Source organism: Dendrobates tinctorius, unplaced genomic scaffold (assembly GCF_039654945.1).
Source record: "Dendrobates tinctorius isolate UK_male_01 unplaced genomic scaffold, ASM3965494v1 ptg000175l, whole genome shotgun sequence".
In the NCBI taxonomy this organism is placed as follows: domain Eukaryota; kingdom Metazoa; phylum Chordata; class Amphibia; order Anura; family Dendrobatidae; genus Dendrobates; species Dendrobates tinctorius.
Genome location: NW_027361842.1, coordinates 1,653,278 through 1,678,411, shown reverse-complemented (window position 1 = coordinate 1,678,411; position 25,134 = coordinate 1,653,278). Strand labels below are relative to the sequence as shown.

The 25,134-nt window shown below is 44.0% G+C and overlaps 1 protein-coding gene across 3 annotated transcripts in view; it reads left to right on the top strand.

Moving 5' to 3' along the window:
• The window catches only part of GTPBP3 (GTP binding protein 3, mitochondrial), a 217,860-nt gene that overhangs the window by 124,720 nt on the left and 68,006 nt on the right, over nucleotides 1-25,134 (top strand). For all 3 annotated transcript variants that reach the window (XM_073551331.1, XM_073551332.1, XM_073551330.1), the window contains 3 exons: nucleotides 1,743-1,829; nucleotides 9,957-10,159; nucleotides 24,242-24,314. In XM_073551331.1, coding sequence (XP_073407432.1) covers nucleotides 1,743-1,829; nucleotides 9,957-10,159; nucleotides 24,242-24,314 — 363 coding nt within the window. The remainder of the gene's footprint in view (nucleotides 1-1,742; nucleotides 1,830-9,956; nucleotides 10,160-24,241; nucleotides 24,315-25,134) is intronic.

Here is a 25,134-nt window from a genome sequence, read left to right as displayed (position 1 = left end):
AGAACTGAAATAAATTAACTTTTTGATTATATTCTAATTTATTGAGAAGCACTTGTATATTGTATAATGCACTCCCTCATAGACAGACTCTATAGTGTATAGTGCACTCCCCATAGGCAGACTTAACATAATATAAAGCAGCCCCATAAAAAAACAATACTTACCTCTCCTTGTTCCCTCGCTGCTCCGAGCGCCCGTACATCTCCGGACAGTGGATGCCAGGTAATTGCGTCATCGCACCCGCTGTCAGTGTCTGTGCCAGTGACGTCAAAAGCTGAGAGGGGGAATGATGGAAGAGGGAGTGTAATGCTAACGCTCTCATCAATGTGGTCATCTGTATCAGCGTCATGATGTGTGAGGTGAAATTGCCCAGTTCTGTGAGGTACTAGACCCTGTGCTATACTATCTGAGCCTGTACACATGCTTCTGCTATATCTCCTGGTCGTAGAAAAAGACAGTGAGACAGTTATAGTTTTCCTGAACACCTCCGTCCCAACAATAATACACAATCAGGCACACCGCTGCACTGCTGTTTCCACAAGGGAAAGCACGCAGCCAAATACTATCAATATAAATATACAGTAGATAATAAAAACTCTGGGATTAAAGAGTCTCCCCCTTTCTACAGTCATGCGTCCCCTTCACTAAGTACTATGGGAGTTCATTATCTATTCATATAATTGCCTTGTAATGTTTTAATTTACTGTTCTGTCCAGATGTCACCGTATCCCAGAACTCCACGCGGATGAAGTTCACCGACCGCCATATTGAGACACCCCAGTGATGCCAACCTATTGCGCGGTACCACCAGCGGAACACCGTTACACCACACACAGACACACACTCACACTCCCACACACACTCCCACACACACACTCCCACACACACACTCACACACACTCACATTCACACACACACTCACTCATACACACACACTCACACTCACGCAGTCTCTTGCGCGGTACCACCAGTGGAATGCCGTCGCACTGTGCCTGCGAGAATTCCACGTAGGTGCAGTGAATCATTCGGCTGATCCCGGCCAGCAGATGTGCGACGTTTCTACAGGCAGAGCAAGCCGGTCACGTTAAAGGGGTTTGTCTGTGTCTCACCGTGTATGGAGCATACCACATCTCCTGGGCAGGGGAAAAAGCAAAAGACAATACTGACATTACAGCAGGGGATCACAGAGAATTCATTTTGTGAGGTAAAATATTTCACTGACTGTTTTTATCAATATTTTACCTCACAAAATGTATCCTCTGCGATCTTCTACTGTAATGTCAGTATTGTCTTTTGCTTCCTTCCCTGCCCATGAGCTGTGTTATGTTCTGTACAAGGTCAGACACAGGGGTGAGAGAGACAGAGCACAGGGGGGAGACAGCTCAAATGGGACAGCACATGAGGGGAGAACACAGCACAGGAAGTAGAGAGACAGCAGACAAAGGGGGCTAGCACATGAGGTAGACAGGTCAAAGAAGAGAGCACAGAGAGAGAGTGGATAGGTGGATGAGCACATGGGGGAGAGATTCTCAATGCTGCAAAGCCTTCCCCCATCGTGACCACACCGCCCTCCCGATGCGATAGCATAGGGCCTCCATTCAGTATCTAATAATTACTTATGTTAGCAATGCTAGCACATTGTGATTCTTTTCATATTTTTTTAAGATTTTCTAATTTTTGCAGAACAATAAAATAGTAAATTGACCAACTTACTGACCAACTTACTGATTTCTTTGTTTCAGGCCCTCATAGCTTCACAGGAGAAGACTGCTGTGAATACCATATGCATGGGGGGCAAGCGGTGGTCAGTGGTGTACTTCAGGCTTTAGGTACGTTTTACAAATGTTACCCTTAGTACAGAATGGTGTAAGGCTGATTATACTAAGGCTCTAAGGCGTTCTCATCAATCTTGCTAGTATTAAGCACTGTCTATTAGGGCTCGTACACACAACAGTGTTTTCAGTCCAAGTGTTATCCCTTAAAAAACGGACAGCACTCAGACCAATGTCATTCAATGAGGCAGCATAGTGGCTCAGTGGTTAGCACTGCATCCTTGCAGCGCTGGGGTCCTGGATACAAATCCCACCAAGGACAACATGTACAAGGAGTTTGTATGTTCTTCCCGTGTTTGCGTGGATTTCCTACAGGTTCTCCAGTTTCCTCCCACACCCCAAAGACATACTGGTAGGGAATGTAAATTGTGAGCCCCAATGGGGACAGTAATGATAATGTGTGCGCAATTAGTAGAGCTATATAAGCCAGTAAAATAAATAACTACGGTACCTAGATGTGAGAAAAAATTCAGGTGCCATACTGAGCCACAGCATAGCTTCCAATTTGTATGGATACATTGCAGTTCTGCAACATGGGAAACTGTAAGGCTGTGTTCACACATAGCGGTTTTTTTTGCGTTTTCACGGCGATTTTAAACGCGCAATTTTGCCGCAAAAAAAAGCATCCAATGCAATCCTATGGGATTCCGCAATGCTGTGCTAATTCTGCGGATTTTTCCACGGCGGAATCGCATAGCGGAAAAATTCACAGCATGCTCATTAATTTTGCGGAATCGCGGCGATTCCGCCCACATAGGAATGCATTGTTCTGTTTACTTTTCGCATGTCGCTGTGCCCACCATGCGAAAATTAAGCAGAACATTTGCGGATGGTACCCAGGGGGTGGAGGAGAGGAGATTCTCCTCCAGGCTGTGGGTACCATATCCCTGTAAAAATAGAATTAAAATAAAAAAGTCGTCATATTCTCACCTTCCGATGTCCCGCGCAGCGTCCCCAGGCCTCACCGATGCTCCCGGCAGGTCCCTTTCCAGTGAAGCATTGCGATAATGACCTTTGATGACGTTGCGGTGTCGCGACACCGTAGCGGTCTCACGAGACCACGACATCATCAAAGGTCATTGCCGCAATGCATCACTGGGAACGGGACCTGCCGGGAGCATTGCGATGATCGGGAACGCTGCGCGAGACAGCGGAATGTGAGAAAAACACGATGTTTTCTTTTAATTTTAACATTAGATCTTTTTACTACTGATGCCGCATAGGCAGCCTCAATAGTAAAAAGTTGCTCACACTTGTCACTATGTTTGACGAGTGTAACCAACCTGTCAATCAGTTTGCCAAGTGATGCTCGAGATGGCTTGGAAAACGCTAGCATTCTGCAATCTAATTACGCTTGCAAATCGCTAGTTTTTCCCCGGGAAATGGGCGGAAGTTAAAATGCAATTTGCTCGCATATTTCCCGCGGAATGGAATTCAGGAATTCCCACGGAAATTTCCGCGGGAATTCTGCAACGTGTGCACATAGCCTAAATGGATTGTATAAGGACTTCACATTGGTGACAAGTGAGAAAAAAATATTTCCTCTTCTCTGCATGAGAATCGGATCAAAATATTATCTATATCCTAACTGTATCATATTATATGTGGCGTACTATAACTTTTAGTTGTATTACTATAATGTTCTGCTGTGGATTGGTTATTAGAACTGATTGATTGGAGAATATTTTCCTGTATGTTTGGGAATGGAGGTAAAGCCATTGTTCAGGCTCCTAAGGGTATATTCCCACGGTCAGTAAACACTGCAGGTTGGACGCTGCGTACATCTGCAGCATCAAATACGCAGCGGCCAGATGTTACAGCATAGTGGATGGGATTTCATGAAATCCCATCTCCGCTATGCGTCCTAAGACACCTCCGGCTTCCCTGCAGAGAAGACCACAGTATGTCAATTTATTCACTATCATTAGATGCGGTAAAACCGCATTATCTTCTTAGTCGCATGTGTATTAAGTGCGGGAACACAGCGTACTACTCGTGTACTAATTTAAATAATTAGTCCAAAGAAGAGAGCTGGACGGCACTGCTAACAAGTTCAAACTTCCGGCTAAAATACTTCACAGAAGCCACAGCCAGCTATAACTTCCAATATTACCCATAGGTGCTCATTCACATGAAAACCACAAAGTTCATCATATTGCCAAGAAAAAGAATTTGAATGGCACTCACCGGGTTAAAACTTTCAAAACTTTATTAGGGAATCCTTGACAGAAGAAAGGGAGCAAAATACAGGAGAAACGATCATCGTTACTCCTGTTTTTTGCTCCTGTTCTCTTGTCAAGGATTCCCTAATAAAGTCTTGAAAGTTTTTACTCAGTGAGTGCCATTCAAATACTAATTTAAATAATGTCTTACCTTGTTTCAGCCGGACGTTCGTGTACACTGCAGTTCTCAGGATGAGCTGAGCTGACTGCGAGAACTGCCATGCATGTGACCGCTGGGGACGGGGTTATCTCCGGTCACTAGTCAAGTTCTCACAGTCAGCTGACCGTGAAACTGGAGTGCACATGACCGCCCGGTGACCAAGTTATTTCCGTCATCATCTTGAAGCTCCGCTGTTTCTCGATGTCATGCTGAGTGGTGGCATAATGCCACTGTTCAGCCAAAGGCATCCAGATGTAGCAGAGCTGGACTCGTCGCAGGACTATAGGTACAGTCATATGTTAAAGTTTGGGCACCCCTATTAATGTTAACCTTTTTTCTTTATAACAATTTTGGTTTTTGCAACAGCTATTTCAGTTTCATATATCTAATAACTGATGGACTTAGTTATATTTCTGGATTCAAATGAGGTTTATTGTACTAACAGGAAATGTGCAATCTGCATTTAAACAAAATTTGACCGGTGCAAAAGTATGGGCACCCTTATCATTTTCTTGATTTGAACACTCCTAACTACTTTTTACTGACTTCCTGAAGCACTAAGTTGGTTTTTTAACCTCATTGAGCTTTGAACTTGTATCAAATCATGAGAAAAGGTATTTAAGGTGGTCACTTGCAAGTAGTTCTCCTATTTGATTCTCCTATGAAGAGTGGCATCATCGGCTCCTCAAAACAACTCTCAAATGATCTGAAAACAAAGATTATTCAACAAAGCTTTTCAGGGGAAGGATACAAAAAGTTGTCTCAGAGATTTAACCTGTCAGTTTCCACTGTGAGGAACATAGTAAGGAAATGGAAGAACACAGGTACAGTTCTTGTTAAGCCCAGAAGTGGCAGGCCAAGAAAAATATCAGAAAGGCAGAGAAGAAGAATGGTGAGAACAGTCAAGGACAATCCACAGACCACCTCCAAAGACCTGCAGCATCATCTTGCTGCAGATGGTGTCACTGTGCATCGGTCAACAATACAGCGCACTTTGCACAAGTAGAAGCTGTATGGGAGAGTGATGCGAAAGAAGCCGTTTCTGCAAGCACGCCACAAACAGAGTCGCCTGAGGTATGCAAAAGCACATTTGGACAAGCCAGATACATTTTGGAAGAAGGTCCTGTGGACTGATGAAACAAAGATTGAGTTGTTTGGTCATACAAAAAGGCGTTATGCATGGTGGCTAAAAAACACAGCATTCCAAGAAAAACACTTGCTACCCACAGTAAAATTTGGTGGAGGTTCCATCATGCTTTGGGGCTGTGTGGCCAATGCCGGCACCGGGAATCTTGTTAAAGTTGAGAGTCGCATGGATTCAACTCAGTATCAGCAGATTCTTGACAATAATGTGCAAGAATCAGTGACGAAGTTGAAGTTACTCAGGGGATGGATATTTCAGCAAGACAATGATCCAAAACACCGCTCCAAATCTACTCAGGCATTCATGCAGAGGAACAATTACAATGTTGTGGAATGGCCATCCCAGTCCCCAGACCTGAATATCATTGAACATCTGTGGGATGATTTGAAGCGGGCTGTCCATGCTCGGCGACCATCAAACTTAACTGAACTGGAATTGTTTTGTAAACAGGAATGGTCACAAATACCTTCATCCAGGATCCAGGAACTCATTAATAGCTACAGGAAGAGACTAGAGGCTGTTATTTTTTCAAAAGGAGGATCTACAAAATATTAATGTCACTTTTAGTTGAGGTGCCCATACTTTTGCACCGGTCAAATTTTGTTTAAATGCAGATTGCACATTTTCTGCTAGTACAATAAACCTCATTTGAATCCAGAAATATAACTGAGTCCATCAGTTATTAGATATATGAAACTGAAATAGCTGTTGCAAAAACCAAAATTGTTATAAAGAAAAAAGGTTAACATTAATAGGTGTGCCCAAACTTTAACATATGACTGTATATCTTGTTAGCGGACAGGTAAGGATATTGTTGCTTTTTTATTTTATTTCTCTTACAGGAGAGCGAGTGCATCGGTGGAATAGCCGATGCAGTAAGTATGGTTTAAATAAGATCTATTAAAGGAGTCGGTGTCATTATTTCAATTACAGGACTTTATTCTGGCTGTGTGTTTATTTACCATGTAACTGTAGGATTAGTAATGGATAGGTGTCTTATAGACGCTTCTCCATTACTAATCCGTGGGCTTAATGTCACCTGACAATACAAAGGTGACATCAACCCCACAAATACGAACCCCATTACCCCACTTGCCACCACTACAGGACAAGTGGGAAGAGCCGGGTAAAGTGCCACAATTGGCGCATCTTTGGATGCGCAAACGTTGGGGCAGCTGCAGGCTGCTATTTTTAGGCTGGTGAGGGCCAAAATCCATGGGCCTCGCCAGTTTGAGAATACCTGGCCACAGCTGTCTGCTTTTTCTTGGCTGGTTAACAAAAATAGGGAGAACCCACGCTATTTTTTTGGAGTGGATCCCACTATTTTTGCTAACCATCCAAGGTAATAGACTGCTGCTTCCTTGTATTATCAGGCTGGTAAAGTTCATGGATATAGGATCCTTACCAGCATGAAATACCAGACCCAGTAGTCTGCTTTACTCTGTCTGATTAACAAATATAGGGGGACCCCACACTAATTTATTTATTAAAAAGGAGATGTGCTTTCCTCCACTTCCTGTGTCATGTACTTCCGGCTGTGTCACAAGATTCACCAATTTTTAAGGTAGTATATGTGAGGCGAGCCAGGGCTGTAGTCGTGGCCCGCAATGATAGCTGCTGAAGCGCACCCTGGTCACCCGCCACATACACACAATGTCCCCTTTGCAGCGTACCTTCTTTAACGCGGTCTGTGCCATCAGGGTCCCCCCCTGATCTGCTGGGGGTTCACTCCTATTGGTTGCACACACAGAGTCCAGCTTCAACTTGTTACAGACAACTTTACTCAAATCCTTTCGCAGTACGTCTGTCAGAGACACCGCACTACACTCGCTCACAGAGCCAGTGCGCGTATCCTGAGTACAGAAACAGTGCTAAAAGATACCTGTGGAGCAGGGCAGCAGAGGTGACAATGCGTGCTTCAAACTATTAGTGCCAGGGTCCAGTCAGCGCCGGAAAGTAAAGAGGCACAGGACCTGCGGACACTGAAGCTTAGCGTCCTGCTTTCAGATATGACAGGACACCATACAACAACTGAGTCAGGCAAAACGGAGGTCACAACAGTACGGGAAGCGAGGCACAGGAGGGACAAACAGATGGGTAGTCAGACAAAGCCAAAGGTCATACACAAGAGGGCGACGTGGTACCAAAGGGACGAGCAGAGAGAAGTCGGGTCACAAGCAGAGAGTCATACACGAGAGGTAGCGCAGTACAAGAGGGGCAGGCAGAACTCGTAACAGGGACAAAACCGGATCAAAACCAAACAAGCAAGCAAGATATCAGGCACAAGGCACACGTACGCACAAGGTCAACTAACTCAGCCGAGGGCAGGAGTATAACTGACACCGGACCTAGGTCCAGTGAGCATTAAATAGCCGCCCTGTGCCAGAGAGAGGCGGAACATTTAACCCCCAGTCTGAACAGGACGGGCCAAAGCGAAACCCCGTCCTGGATCATGACAACGTCCAGTTTAGTTACAGCAACTTCACAGGGAACATCACAATACACATCCTTGTCTATTCCTGTGCTTTTCCCTACTTCTTCTCGAATGCTCTTGGGTCGAACCGACTCATCCGGTACTGCAGCATTTCCTCTCTCTAGCTTAACTACCTTTCTGGAGTTCCCCTATCCAGTTTTTCCCAGACATAAAGGCGTCTGCCCACGTAGTCAGCTGCCACATTTTGCTGCTGCCCTGCATTCCCCTGTTTCTGTGTCCTTTAGTTCCCAAGCCCTGGACGACTGGGCTCCTAGCTTGAAACCTTACGGGGTCCACTGTGTTGCCCCAGGCTCCAAGGCCCTACTGAGCTGTCTGGGCTCCCTGACCCTACTGACTACATTCAGGAAATACTCCTGCCTTACCCACAGTTGGCCCCTCCTAACTTAACTGGTTGCTATTCTAAGCTCTTATTCTAATCCTACTATGCCCCCCTCTAGTGGCTAACCCCAAAACTCATCTCCACTATGCCTGCAGGGACTTTACCTAATTACACAACATATAGCAGCATCAGATACATTCTATATACAATTATACGAACAATATAATATCAACATGAGGAAAGGGAGTGGAGCATCATGTGGTCTCGGTACACCCCTTACATATAAATGCGTAGTAAGCTGTGTTCCCGCACTTAATACGCATGTGACTAGGAAGATAATGTGGTTTTACCGCATCTAATGATAGTGAATGGGTAATTTAAGCAGCTACATAAATTGACATGCTGCGGTCTGGAAAGACGCAGCACATGTCCGTGTCTTCGGGTTAGCCGCGGGCATCAGTGCACACATAGTGGGCATGGGATTTCTTGAAATCCCATCCACTATGCTGTAACATCTGTATGCTGCGGGTTTGATGATGCGGATGTACGCAGCATCCAACCCGCAGCGTTTACTGACCGTGGAAACATACCCGAATATATTTGCAAACAGGAAATCACTTTTATTTTCCTTCCCAGAAGTCAACTTTCAATTAGCTTTATTTCAAGTGACTAAAAAAAACGCATGCAATAAAAAAACGCATCAAAAACGCATTTAAAAATGCATCAAACATGCAGGTGACCTGTCAGTGACTTCAGATGCAGATTTGGTGCAGAATTCACCTGCGGCAAATCCTGAGCAAATGCTGAACCATTCCTGATCGTGTGCACATACCCTCAGTTGTTCAGGTAGGATATTTAGAAAGAGTTTATGTAGGTATGTTTCCACGGTCAGGAAACGTACAGCCGCAGCGTCCAAATTGCAGTGGCCAGATGTTACAGAATAGTGGATGGGATTTTATGAAATCCCATCTCCACTATATGTGCAGGGACCCCCGCGGCTTCCCTGTGTAACAAGACATGCGACACGTCTTTCTAGACTGCAGCATGTCTATTTATCTTGTGGAGACGCTCAGTCTCCACAAGATAAATAACACCGTCTAATGTATAGGATGCCGTGACTCCGCATGTGTTAAATAAACACATCTGGAATCACCGCACGTACAACAGGGGGCAGCTCTTTGGACGGAGCTGTGTCCAAAGCGCTGCAAATACCCCAATAGTTGGCAACCTATCCAGCAGTCTGAGCAGATGATCTGCATTTCACTTTTATTTTACAAAATTCCAGCAATATGTGGCAGACTATTGAAGTTAATAGAACACTTAACTGCACTGTCACCGGCACCTGTTAACTCCAGCCAACAATGTGTTCACAGTAGGATTTTTATTTTAATGACTGCCATTTTTATTAACCCCCAGGGAATATATTAGCATTATGGTGGCTATACACTGTCATGTGACAATTACTTTAACCCCCACCTCCCCAAACAAAAAGGTAACAATAAAAGTTGGAAATGATCAATCATTTAATCTAAAAAGTTAGAGATTTTCCTAATTTCCAAGCATTAAGCCTAATTATTTCTGTTATGTCATATGTGTGGCATTAATGTGGATCTATGGTATAATGAATTTTTATTTTTGGTGTTATTATTTCTACCCATTTTTTATCTTTTATGTTGATATATTATTGTAAGTGACAATGCATCCATAATCAAATTATTATTACTTTGACTTCTACTTGGTTGTTAAAATAGAGTAACATCTCACACTCCCTTATTCTACTTGTAGGATCATTGCAAATGTTCCGTCCAGCAGAACCAGGTGAATTCACCAAAAGGGCTTTCCAGAATGGAAAACTGGATCTGACAGAAGTTGAGGGACTTGGAGATCTTATTCATGCAGAGACTGAGGTTCAGAGAAGGCAGGCTTTGCGTCAGATGTCCGGTGAGCTTGGACAACTATACCAAAGATGGAGCCAACAGCTAATCAGGGTTAGATTAATGCATAACCTATGATAAAATGTGTCACCATAATATTTAAGACCTTATCATTTCATAATAGTTTTGTATAGTTTTATATTTTATATAATGTTTAACCAGATCATTATAATCACTGATTATGTAACCTTCTATTTTTAAATTTATTGTACAGTACATTGCTTTCTTTCTCCTTTTTCTAGTTTTGCTCTAAATGACGACATTAGTGATCTTTTGATTGCATGCTACAGCCGTCACTCATAGCAGAGTGGAAGTGTTCGGGACTGTTCTATGTAGAGAGCCCAGGAACTCCACATAAAGAGACAACCTTTATAATAATAAATAATAATAACCTTTAGGGCACTTGAAATAACAGTGCAAGGACTGTTAAAACTTCTTCTGAGATTCCATTGTTATAAAGTTAAGACTGTTGGGCATATTTATCATTACAGACTAACTCTTAGACATTGCAAGCTTAGACTGGACAATAGAGATGGTGAGAATCGATTTTGCAAGACCTGGTTCAGTGGTCATGTCGGGCTGCATCTGCTGTCATTGATAATAGTGACAGCAGGTGCCGCTGATAAGAGATGTAGTCTCATCAGCTGGCGCCTGTGCTCACAGTTAAAGGGAATCGGTCACCCATTTTTAGTGATATCATGTAAAGATATCACCTAATTGTGCGTTCCATAAGGATTCTGTTAGGACTTTTGATTCCCCCCGACCCCGCACCTTTGATGCATAAATACCATTTTTATCTTGGTGGAGATGTATGGAAATTGCCGTGGTCCGGTCCGATGTTCGGGGCTTATTCGCCTTCTTCCTCCCCCCTCCTCGGCTTGCTGAACGTAATCTTCATCTGTGAATATCACAGATGCCGTAGTTTTTCCATACTTGCACATTGAAAAGGCCTCCGGCGCTTGCGCAGTATGCTTTGCCCAATTGTGGGCAAAGCATATAATCGGTACTGCGCATGCACCCGTATTTTTTAGCGCGGTCTATGCCCCGGAAGTGTGTCCTGCATGTGAAGACTTCCGGCGCATAGACCGCTCTGAAAAATACTGGCACATGCGCAGTACCGATTATATGCTTTTCCCACAGTTGGGCAAAGCATACTGCACAAGCGCCGGAGGCCTTTTCAATGCGCAAGCGCGGAAAAACTACGACATCTGTGATATTCACAGATGAAGATTACGTTCAGCAAGCCGAGGAGGGGGAGGAGGTGAATAAGCCCCGCCCATCAGACCGGGTCGCGGCGATTTCCATACATCTCTCACCAAGATAAAAATGGTATTTACGCATCAAAAGTGCGGGGTCGGGGGGGATCAAAAGTCCTAATAGAATCCTTGTGGGGCGCACAATTGGGTGATATCTTTACATAATATCACTAAAAATGGGTGAAAGATTCCCTTTAAAAAAAAAAAAAGTAAAATAATTACACTACCGTTCAAAAGTTTAGGGCTACCCACAAAGTTTTGTGTTTTTCATGAAAACTCATACTTTTATTAATCAAATGAGTTGCCAAATGAATTTAAAATCTAGTCCAGACATTGACAAGGTTCGAAAAACAGATTTTTATTTAAAATAATAATTTTCTCCTTCAAACTTTGCTTTTGTCGAAGACTGCTCCCTTTGCAGCAATTACAGCATTGCAGACCTATGGCATTTTAGCAGTTAATTTGCTGAGGTAATCTGGAGAAATTTCACACCATGCTTCCCGAAGCCCCTCCCACAAGTTGGTTTGGCTTGATGGGCACTTTGTGCGTACCATACGGTCAAGCTGCTCCCACAACTGCTCAATGGAGTTGAGATCTGGTGACTGTGCTGGCCACTCCATTACAGATAGAATACCAGCTGCCTGCCTCTTCCCTTGCATAATTGGGAGGTGTGCTTTGGGTCATTGTCCTGTTGTAGGATGAAATTGGCTCCAATCAAGCGCTGTCCACAGGGTATGGCATGGCGTTGCAAAATGGAGTGATAGCCTTCCTTATTCAAAATCCCTTTTACCTTCTACAAATCTCCCACTTTACCAGCACCAAAGCAACCCCAGACATCACATTACCTCCACCATGCTTGACAGATGGCGTCAGGCACTCTTCCAGCATCTTTTCAGTTGTTCTGCATCTCACAAATGTTCTTCTGTGTGATCCAAACACCTCAAACTTAGATTTGTCTGTCCATAACACTTTTTACCAATCTTCCTCTGTCCAATGTCTGTGTTCTTTTGCCCATATTAATCTTTTCCTTTTATCAGCCAGTCTCAGATATGGCTTTTTCTTTGCCACTCTGCCCTGAAGGCCAGCATTCCGGAGTCATCCCTTCACTGTAGATGTTTACACTGTGGTTTTGTGTGTACTATTTAATGAAGCTGCCAGTTGAGGACCTGTGAGGCGTCGATTTCACAAACTACAGACTCTATTGTACTTGTCTTGTTGCTCAGTTGTGCAGCGGGGCCTCCCACTTCTCTTTCTACTCTGGTTAGAGCTTGTTTGTGCTCTCCTCTGAAGGGAGTAGTGCACACCGTTGTAGGAAATCTTCAGTTTCTTGGCAATTTCTCGCATGGAATATTTCTAAGAACAACGATACACTGTCGAGTTTCACATGAAAGTTCTTTTTTTTATGGCCATTTTGAGAGTTTAATGGAACCAACAAATGTAATGCTCCACATTCTCAACTAGCTCAAAGGAAGGTCAGGTTTATAGCTTTTCTAATCAGCCAAACTGTTTTCAGCTGTGCTAACATACTTGCAAAAGGGTTTTCAAGGGTATTCTAACCATCCATTAGATGTTTTAGACAGTTAGCAAACACAAAGTACCATAAGAACACTGGAATGATGGTTGTTGGAAATGGGCCTCTATACACCTATGAAGATATTGCATTGCAAACTAGACGTTTGCAGCTAGAATAGTCATTTACCACATTAACAATGTATAAAGTGTATTTCTGAATCATTTAACCCCTTAAACCCCAAGGGTGGTTTGCACTTTAATGACCAGGCCAATTTTTACAATTCTGACCACTGTCCTTTTATGAGGTAATAACTCTGAAACGCTTCCATGGATCCCGGAGATTCTGACATTGTTTTCTCGTGACATATTGTACTTCATGTTAGTGGTAAAATTTCATTCAAATAACTTGCGTTTATTTGTGAAAAAAACGGAAATTTGGCGAAAATTTTGAAAATTTCGCAATTTTCCAACTTTGAATTTTTATGCCCTTAAATCACAGAGATATAGCACACAAAAAACTGAATAAGTAACATTTCCCACATGTTTACTTTACATCAGCACAATTTTGAAACCAACTTTTTTTTTGTTAGGAAGTTATAAGGGTTAAAAGTTGACCAGCGATTTCTCATTTTTGCAACACCATTTTATTTTTACGGACCACATCACATTTGAAGCCACTTTGAGGGGTCTATATGATAGAAAATACCCAAAAGTGACACCATTCTAAAAACTGCACCCTTTAAGGTGCTCAAAACCACATTCAAGAAGTTTATTAACCCTTTAGGTGCGTCACAGGAATTTTTTGAATATTTAAAAAAAAAAATGAACATTTAACTTTTTTTCACTAAAAAAATACTTCAGGTTCAATTTTTTTTAATTTACCAAGGGTAACAGGAGAAATTGGACTGCAAAAGTTATTGTGCAATTTGTCCTGAGTACGCTGATACCTGATATGTGGGGGGGAACCACTGTTTCGGCGCATGGCAGACCTCAGCAGGGAAAGAGCGCCATTTGACTTTTTCAATGCAAAATTGGCTGGAATTCAGATCGGACGCCATGTTGTGTTTGGAGAGCCCCTGATGTACCTAAACAGTGGAAACCCCCCCAAGTGACCCCATTTTGGAAACTAGACCCCCCAAGGAACTTATCTAGATATGTGGTGAGAACTTTGAACCCACAAGGGCTTCACAGAAGTTTATAACGTACAACGGTACAATTAAAAAATCCTATTTTTTTCCACAAAAATGAACTTTTCACCCCCAATTTTTATTTTTCCAAGGGTAATAGGTCCCTAAAAGTTATTGTGCAATTTGTCCTGAGTACAATGATACCCCATATGTGGGTGTAAATGACTATTTGGGCGCATAGCAGAGCTCGGAAGGGAAGCAGCGCCATATGACGTTTTTGGCTGGAATTGAGATCGGACACCATGTCGCGTTTGGAAAGCCCCTGATGTACCAAAACAGTAGAAACCCCCAACAAATGACACCATTTTGGAAACTAGACCCCCCAAGGAACTTATCTAGATGTGTGGTGAGAACTTTGAACCCACAAGGGCTTCACAGAAGTTTATAACATACAGCCGTACAATTAAAAAATCATATTTTTTCCACAAAAATGATCTTTTCACCCTCAATTCTTATTTTTCCAAGGGTAACAGGACCCTAAAAGATATTGTGCAATTTGTCCTGAGTGCGCTGATACCCCACATGTGGGGGTAAACCACTATTTGGGCGCATGGCAGAGCTCGGAAGGGAAGCAGCGCCATTTGACGTTTTTGGCTGGAATTGAGATCGGACACCATGTCGCGTTTGGAAAGCCCCTGATGTACCAAAACAGTAGAAACCCCCCATAAATGACACCATTTTGGAAACTAGACCCCCCAAGGAACTTATCTAGATGTGTGGTGAGCACTTTAAACCCCCCCAGTGCTTCACAGAAGTTTATAACGCCCGTGCGTGAAAATACAAAAATCGTATTTTTTCCACAAACATGATCTTTTAGTCACCAATTTTTTCATTTTCCCAAGGGTACGAGGAGAAATTGGACCCCAAAAGTTGTTGTCCAATTAGTCCTGAGTACGCTGATACCTCATATGTGGGAGAAAACTACTGTATGGACACACGTCAGGGCTCGGAAGGGAAGTAGTGACGTTTTGGAATGCAGACTTTGATGGAATGGTCTGCGGGTGTCATGTTGCTTTTGAAGAGCCCCTGATGTACCTAAACAGTGGAAACCCCCCACAAGTGACCCCATTTTGGAAACTAGACCCCCTAAGGAACTTATCTAGATGTGTGGTGAGCACTTTGAACCCCCCAGTGCTTCACAGAAGTTTATAAAGACCGGGCGTGAAAATAAAAATATCGTATTTTTTCAACAAACATCATCTTTTAGTACCCATTTTTTTATTTTCCCAAGGGTAACAGGATAAATTGGACCCCAAAAGTTGTTGTCCAATTTGTCCTGAGTACGCTGACACCCCATATGTGGGAGAAAACTACTGTATGGACACACGTCGGGGCTCGGAAGGGAAGTAGTGACGTTTTGGAATGCAGACTTTGATGGATTGGTCTGCGGGTGTCATGTGCGTTTGGCGAGCCCCTGATGTACCTAAACTATTGAAACTCCCCACAAGTGACCCCATTTTGGAAACTAGACCCCCCACGGAACTTATCTAGATGTGTGGTGAGCACTTTGAACCCCCAAGTGCTTCACAGAAGTTTATAATGCCTGGGCGTGAAAATAAAAAAATCATTTTTTTCCACAAAAATGATATTTTTGCCCCCAATTTTTTATTTTCCTAAGGGTAACAGGAGAAATTGGACCCCAAAAGTTGTTTTGCAATTTGTCCTGAGTATGCTGATACCCTATATGTGGGGGTAAAACACTGTTTGGGCGCATGGCAGAGCTTGGAAGGGAAGGAGCACCATTTGACTTTTTCAACGCAGAATTGGCTGGAATTCAGATCAGACACCATGTTGCATTTGGAGAGCCCCTGATGTGCCCAAACAGTGGAAACCCCCCAATTATAACTCCAACCCTAACCCCAACACACCCCTAACCCTAATCTGAGGCCTAGCCCTAACCCTAGCCCTAACCCTAACCCTAATGGGAAAATGGAAATAAATGCTTTTTTTTAATTTTATTATTTTTCCCTAACTAAGGGGGTGATAACGGGGGTTTAATTTACTATTTATGGCGGTTTTTATGTTTGGCGGCTGTCGCACGCTAAAAGACGCTTTTTATTGTAAAAATAGTTTTTGCATCACCACATATTGAGAGCTATAATTTTTCCGTATTTTGACCCACCGAGTCATGTGAGGTCTTATTCTTTGCGGGATGAGTTGACGTTTTTATCTGTACCATTTTTGGGCACGTGACATTTTTTGATCGCTTTTTATTCCGATTTTTGGGACGTAGAATGAACAAAAACCAGCGTTTCATGAATTTCTTTTGGGGGGGTGCGTTTACACCGTTCCGCGTGCGGTAAAATTGATAAAGCGGTTTTATTCTTCGCGTCGGTACGGTTACAGCGATACCTCATTTAGGTCTTTTTTTATGTTTTGTCGGTTTTTTGCAATGAAAACAATTTTATATAAAAAATAATTATTTTTGCATTGCTTTATTCTGCGAGCTATAACTTTTTTATTTTTTTGCGGATGATGCTGTATGGCGGCTCTTTTTTTGCGGGACAAGATGACGTTTTCAGCGGTACCATGGATATTTATATGCGTCTTTTTGATTGCGTGTTATTGCACTTTTTGTTCGGTGGTATGATAATAAATCATTATTTTTTGCTTCGTTTTTTATTTTTACTTTTTAAGGGGTTCGCTAAAGGGGTTAACTAATGGGATAATTTTATAGGGCGGGTCGCTACGGACGCGGCGATACTAAATATGTGTACTTTTATTTTTTTTTTTTTTTTTATTTTCAAAAAATGAATTTATTGGGGAATATTTTTTTTTTTTTCACTAATTTATTTAGCGATTTTTTTTTTTTTTAAATTATTTTTACACTTTTTTTTTTTTTCTTTATTACATAGTCCCAGGTGGGACATCACTGGCCTGTGACAGATTGCTGATCTGTCACATCACAGATCACTGTGACAGATCAGCAATCTGTCACAGACAGTTCTGCAGACTTCCTCATGCCTGCGCTTTGCAGGCAGTGAGGAAGTCAGCTCCATACAGGCCCCCGTCGCCATCTTGGATCCGGGGGCCTGTGGGGAAAGAGCCCCCGGCAGCAGCACTGCACATTGCGCTGCCGTGGGGGGCTCAGGGAAGCACGGAGGGAGCCCCCTCCCTGCTGATGCTTCTCTTTAACCCCCGGTACACCGCGATCGTGTTTGATCGCGGTGTATAAGGGTTTAACGTGTCGGGGGCGGTCCGTGACCGCCCCTGACACATTGTGCCGGGTGTCAGCTGTGATAATCAGCTGACACCCGGCCGCGATCAGCGGCGCTCACCACGTGGGCGCCGCTGATCGCATTAGACGTACTATCCCGTCCGTGGGAATTAAGTCCCAGGGCACATGGACGGGATAGTACGTCTAATGGCAGAAAGGGGTTAATGTTAGCTTCATTGGAAAAAAACTGTCCTTTTCTTTCAAAAATAAGGAAATTTCTAAGTGACCCTAAACTTTTGAACGGTAGTGTACATACATATTCAAATAAAACTAAAAAAAAATTCTACTCACCTAAGACCAAATCCCCGATGCCCTCATCTCCTAGAAAAATGTAAAATAATAAACCAACAGATACTCAGTTTGGTTACAGCCTATGTACGTTCGTTCTGTTAACACTCCTACATAGGCTGGTGACAAGGTGTGTGTGTAGGTTTGTGTGTGTTGGTTTGTGTTTACTTACGAGCTTTGTAATGAGGGTGTCCAGCTGATACCTTTTCATTGCTAAAACCTAGGGCTAGGTGTCAATGACAGCTGCTGACACCAAGCCCTAATCCCATTACCCTTATGCTACTGTATCAGCATGAAAAAGGTGGTGTATGTTAAACCAAGAAATTACATCACAAAACTTTTTTATAAAATACCTTTATTTAGCTCAAAAAAGCCTTCATTTGCTGTACAAAAATGCAAGCAAAACCACATAAAAACGCGCGTCTTTGCTGCAGCTTTTTTCCTGCCAAGAGATGCAGAAAACTTGCAGAAATTTCTGCAAGCAAATACTCAACGTGCACACATAACCTCAAAGCTCAAGTGATAATATTCCCCCATCTTCATAATTTGGGGAGTTTTGTCCCTGTTTTCCCCTGACAGGACTGTAGTAAAGGCAGTCAAAGTTAAACATACAGGTGCTTTTCACAAAATTAGAATATCATCAAAAAGTTAATTTATTTCTGTTCTTCTATAAAAAAAAATTTGAAACTTGTGTATTATATAGAGTGATCTATTTCAAGTGTTTATTTCTGTTAATGTTGATGATTATGGCTTACAGCAGTGATTTTTCATGCGGCCCGCGGGCAGGTCCCCGGAGTCAACAATCCTTGGGTGCCAGCCGTATCCTGTCAGCTGTCATCCCTAACTCCCAAGTGCACGGTACGCAGAGTTCATTACCGAATGCTGCCTACCTGCACATGACATCATCAGGGTTGGCAGGGTTCGCACCCAATGCGCTCCTGTCTCGGAAGAGTAGCTGCTGCCATACTAGAGTCCAGAGCGATCTCTGTGCGTCTCTGTGTGTGCCAGCAGCTCTGTGCCTGTCTGTCTGCTGGTGATTTCTGTGCCTGCAGCTCTATGCCTTTCTGTTGATGACCTGTGCCCCTCAGCTATGTGCCCCCCTGTGATCTCTGTGCCCCCCAGCTATGTGCCCCAATATGATCTCTATGCCTCCCTATGATCTCTGTGTCTCCCAGCTATGTGCCCCCTGTGATTTCTGTGCCCCCCGCCATGTGCCCCCTGTGATTTCTGTTTCCCCCCCTGTGATCTCTGCCCCCTGTGATCTCTGTGGCCCCAGCTATGTTCCTCCCAGCTATATGCCCCCTGTGATCTCTGTGCTTTCCAGCTTTGTGCCCCCTGTGATCTCTGTGCTTCCCAGCTATGGGCCCCCTGTGATCTCTGCGGCCCCAGCTATGTGCGCCCTCTGATTTCTGTGCCCCCCAGCTATGTGCCCCCTGTAATTTCTGTGTCCCCCAGCTCTGTGCCCCCTGTGATCTCTGTGCCCCCATGTGATCTCCGTGGTCCCCTGTGATCTCTGTGACCCCAGCTATTTTTCCACCTGTGATCTCTGTGCCCCCCAACTATGTGCCCCCATGTGATCTCTGTGCCCCCATGTGATCTCTGTGCCGTCCCTGTGATCTCTGTATCCCCAGCTATGTGCCCCCCTGTGATCCCTGTGCCCCCGTGATCTCTGTTCCCCGTGATCTCTCTGCCCCCCAGCTATATGCCCCCCCTGTGATTTCTGTGCACTCCAGCTATATGCCCCTCTGTGATCTCTGTGCCCCCAGCTATGTACCTCCCTGTGATATTTGTTGTCCCATGCGATCTCTGTGCTCCCCCTGTGACCTTTGTGCCCCCTGTGATCCCTGTGCCCCCCTGCTATGTACCTCCCTGTGATATTTGTGTTCCCATGTGACCTCTGTGCTCCCCAGTGATCTATGTGCCCCCTGTGATCCCTGTGCCACCCTGCTATGTACCTCCCTGTGATATTTGTGCTCCCGTGTGATCTCTGTGCTCCCCTGTGATCTATGTGCCCTCCTGTTATCCCTGTGCCCCTGCTATGTACCTCCCTGTGATATTTGTGCTCCCATGTGATCTCTGTACTCCCTGTGATCTCTGTCCCCTCCAGCTATGTTTCCCCCAGCTATGTGCCCTCCTGCGATTTGTGCCCCCCCTGTGATCTTCGTGCCACCCCTTGGTGATCTCTGTGCACCCCAGCTATATGCCCCCTTGTGATCTTTGTGCCCCCCGTGACCTCTGTACGCCTCCTTGAGATCTTTGGGCCACCCCCCAGTGATCCCTGTTTTTCCCCGGTGATCTGTGTGCCTCCTCGGTAATGCCTGTCCCACCAGTACTGTATATCCCCCAGGGCTGTATGTGCCCCAAGTGATATGTATATTGCCCACTGATACATTTGCCCCAGAAGTTCTGTATATCCCATTGAGTACTGTATATCGCCCCCAGTGCTGTATATCCCCCCATCTGTGATGTCTAAAGCCCCCAGTGCTGTATATAGCCCCCAGTGATGTATTTGATCACACCAGTGATGTATATTCCCCCCAGGGACATATATACCCCCAGTGCTGTCTACGCTTCCTAGTGATGTATATAGCCCCTCAGTGACGTCTATTTCCCCCAGCCTCCCCGGTGATGAATATGTTCCTGCATCTCTTGTGATGTCTATGCCCCCCAGCCCCTCCTGTAATTTGTATGATCCCAGAATCTCCTGGATGCATATTCAGCAGTCTTAAGGTTTCCTATGGTATGTATATACAGCAGTCCCTGTGTCTCTTATGTGATGTATATACAGCAGTCCCAGCTTCTCCTATGTGATGTATTTTCATCAGTCCCAGCATCTCCTGTGTGATGTATAGACAGCTGTCCCTGTATTTCCTATGTGATGTATATACAGCAGTCCCTGTGTCTCCTATGTGATGTATATTCAGCAGTCACAGCGTCTCCTTTGTGATGTATAGACAACAGTCTCAGTGTCTCCTATGTGAAGTATAAACAGCAGTCAGTGTTTCCTATGTGATGGTTATTTAGGAGTTCCATCGTCTCCTATGTGGTGTATATACAGCTGTGTCAGCGTCTCCTATGTGATGTATATGCAGTAGTTCCAGTGTCTCTTATGTGATGTATATTACTTACAAAACTTATGACAAAAAGTTGACTGCTCTCCTGGCCGACACAAACCTGGAAAAACAGCTGTGAGAAGCAGCATGATCAGTATCACCTAACATCACAGCTGCACCAAAGAGAAGTGACTCCAGCCATCAAATTAAGGCTATGTGCCCACGTATGCTGAAAAAAAACGCACTTCTTCCCAGGAAAAACGTGCATTTTTTTGCGTCTTTTTCCGTGTTTTTGCGCGATCTTTGCACGTTTTTTGCGTTTTTCCCGCGATTCCTTTTTAAACACTTAGGAAGCCATTGCAGGAATTTTTTGTTAATTATTCTAATTTACTGAGATAATGACTTTGGGGTTTTCATTTGCTGTAAGCCATAATCATCAACATTAACAGAAATATACACTGAAATAGATCACTCTGTGTGTAATGACTCTATATAATATATAAGTTTCACTTTTTGTATTGAAGAACTGAAATAAATTAACTTTTTGATGATATTCTAATTTTGTGAGAAGTATCCGTATTAATGAATATTTGTGTTTTTGTTTCTTTAAATGCTGTATTTTTCTAAAGCAATGTTTATATCATCAGGATAGTTGTTTCTATAATATTGTTCTGATCATATGCCAAGCATTTAATTTTGATTTTTGTCAGTTTATTGATATTTAAAAGACTTCATGTGAGAATTGAAACTGCAGCTCCGTACTGTGTTCTCCAGGTCAGGGCTCCAGCCAACCTCCAGGCAGGATAGAATTTTCCCTTCCACACTCCGCCAACATGTACCTTACTGAACGACTCCTCCAATGCGCCTTTAGGTGCGAAGCACTCCAGTACTTAGTTACCCTGGAATGCCTCTCTCTAGGTGTTCCTAGTCTTTACTTGTATGACAGACAGCTGTAGCCTGCTTCGGAGACTCCTCACTGCGTCCCGGCTCTCTATTCAGTTGCTGTTGTGTCCCAAGTCTATGATGGGAGCAAGGCGTTAGCGGCTCACTACTCCTCCGGTGTCTGTTGCTGGACATAAAGATCCAATCAACCTTGGGGACCGGCCTTTGCGCTCTCTGGACTGGAAGGGTTCTCTCTCTTTCTCAACCTGCTTCCCACCGTCCTTCTATTCTCCTTCGTTCCGATCTGTTCTCTCTCTCTCTTATGGAAGGTTAGGTTAGCAATCTTATCAGTCTCTTTCTTTGGTCTTTCTCGTGCCAGCAGCCCAGATCACTGGGACCTGCTGCAGCACGTCCCTCAGACACCCATCTTCTCTCTCCTCTAACCAACTAACTTTCACTCTTCCCACTCTTTTATATCTAACTCTCTCCACCCGCCTCCCAGTACATCTCGTGTTACGAAGCAGGGTTCCACGAGGGGTGCTCTGCTAACCCCCAGCCTGAAGCTGTTAGATGGCCCCACTGAACTATCCTATGTGTGGAATGCAGGTGTGGAGCATGGTCAGAAGTTCCAACCTTACCGGGATGGTGGGGCACTACACCTTAGGAGAAGGTGCAGTACCTCTGTGGCGACTGAAGCCTCAGGGGCGCCACACACTCACTTGGCAGGAACACTTTCCTTTAAACAGTCTATGTGGTTTATTGAGCGGCATAAACCATATAAGGCAACACAAAGAAAACAATCTTGTATCAGATAGATCAGTGTTCACATTAGAGCTCCGCTCTCTCAGTTCTGAGGCCACACAGGCTGTGCCATGTCCAGTAACAGACTCTATAGCCTCAAAACAGTTATTTCCCCCTGTCCGGGGTTACCTCAGAGGAGCTCCTGCTCCAGACGCCGACTGTTGGTTGGTCCTTTCTTTCGGGGAAGCGGCCGCATTGGGTTCACCGATCCGGACAGTGCCTTATTCACTAGGCCGCCCCACGGTTCCAGAACCACAGCCGAGCAGTGGCTTCCCCAAGCGCAGGCCATCACAGACTCTGCTCACACACGTGGCCTATCAGGGTTCTATTCAGGGATCCGACCCTAATCCCTGGGTTTCCCAACACACCGGCCTCACCAGGTCCTGGGCTTCAGCGGGTGCTATTCAGGACGTCCGTCCCCTCCTGAGACCGTCCAACACTCACGCTTCACCGGGTGCTATTCAGGGATCTGTCCCTACTCCCAGGGACTCCCAACACACCGGCCTCACCAGGTCCAAGTTCGCAGCAGGTGCTATTCAGGAAGGCAGCACACCTTCCAACACCTATACTGTTATGATAGAGTCACCGTAGGAGGCAAAAACAGAAATACAAGCTAAGTCCAGAAAACCAGAGAAGTTGGCAACTATCAGATTGCAGACCCCTGAACCTATCAACACAACTAGCAGTAGCCGTGGGGGGTTCCTACGATGCCCTAGACCCCTCGATCACAGACGGAGAATTAAATAGGCCTAAAGAAAGAAAGGGGAAATCTAAACTGCCCCAGAGCAGACCCCAAAGCAATAGGCAGCCCCCAACATATAATGACGGTGAAGCAAGATGAAAACACTAACACAGACAGAAAGATAGACTGAGCAAAGGTGGGGCCCAAAACTACCTAGATAGGAAAGGACAGGAAGGCTGCTGTCTGCAATCTGCCAAAACCCTATCAAAGACATAAGCCAACAAGCTGATATGAAAAAGGCCCTGAAGCAGCTAGGCTTCAAAAACTAAATCAGCACTCAGGTATTTTCAGAAGACAGAGCTAAAGGAATTCAGCACACCCCAGCAGGGAATGGCAGAAATCCAGAAAAACAAAGCAAAACAAAGTCAAAGCACAAATGCAAAAAGCCGAGCAGCAAACTTAGCTTTAGAGGAGCAGGAATTCAGACTGGTCTCCAAGGATCCCACAGAGAAATCACCCGCAGGGCAGATGGGCGTCGGCAGCCTTATATCCAGTCAGTAACTCCACTCAGCCAGTCATCATCATCAGCCTCAGGTGTTTGATAATCAGGCTCACTACCTTTCTTTACCAGAAGAGGGAGATCCTCGGGCCTCAGTAGTGAAGGGGAAAATTAACTCACAACACTATGCCTTCCAGGACCTTCCACCCTGAACCATTCAGGTACACACTCTCTCCCCATGTGACCAGACCTCAGGCACCTTATATGGTCCATAACCACACCCAGAGGTGCGGTATGAATCACATGGTTATGACCGAACTAAAGGACTTCTTTCACACAGCCAAACACACAGGCTTTATCCTGGGCGTTCAGACACACGCCCAGGATAAAGGTGGGTTTGTAGGTGACTGGTCTCACCCATCTCACCAAGTCACCTGGAAGCTTTCCCTGATACACTGCAGCAAACCCTCAGCCGTACCTCTGCTGATCAACACATGTTCCAGCTTCCATCACAAGGCACCCACACTTGTGATACATATCGTCCATTCACAACCCTGCCGGTCACCATTTTCCCTATTACAATGAAGGAACGCCTACATGCATGTCCCATACAGCGCCCCCTAGCTGTCACAGGGGTCACTGCATCACACAACACAATTTTGGCAGGTTCGCTCATCAGTAGTCATTACTACTTGTACTATGCAATAAGGCTGCATTCAATTTGCTGATCTAATACCTGTGTACTTTGTTACTTACCAGGCACTTGCTCACATTGAGGCCTTCATAGATTTTAGTGAGGATGATAATGTGGAGGAAGGTGTTTTAGTAGCAGGTAAGATTTTTCCAATAACCACCTTTTATATAATAAAATGAAAACATAATATGTTCAAATAACTTAATACAGATGTTGCATTTGCGCTGTTCTCTAAATGTCATGCACGAATATATAAAAAGTGGATATATTTAAAAATTTCATGATCAGAAATGCAGCCACTTCAGAATTCTCAAACTTAATTTTTTTTTTTTTTTACAGATGTCTGAATCAGTAATTAATATGCTTCAGTGTTGATCCTTCTTGTTGTTAGCACTTTGCCTTAGGGCAGTGGTTCCCAACCTTTTTACATTGAGAAAACTATCAGAGAAACAGTCGCGAGACACAATCAGTGTGAAGAAATTATAAAAGCCATATTGCTAAAAAATAACAAGATAGCTAGTTATTAAATGGTTATCACTAGTGGCTAGTAGGTTATTCTAGTTATTTTGGGTCAGAGGGCTAGTGTATCCACTATTTTTTTTTTTTTATGCTATATTCATATTTCAAGTGTGAACATACTGATCCCTACAGCAATTATATAGCATCAGGATCAAGAAGTGTATATGACTTAAGAAATTATGTTTAAAACAATTTTATTTTATTAAATCAATATTAAAAAACGTGCGTAAAAATAGGATACCTTTAACGCATTAGCACACCAGAAGGTCTGCTACAGCAATACTACAAAATACAGGAATATATGTATGTGGTCCAAGTTAATAATTATATTTACAGTGTAATTAGCATGCCAAAAATTATATGATGTAGATACTCCAATATACTGGTATTAAAATAATCTAAGGTATCTAATTAGAAACCCTATTTCTATGCCCCTTTT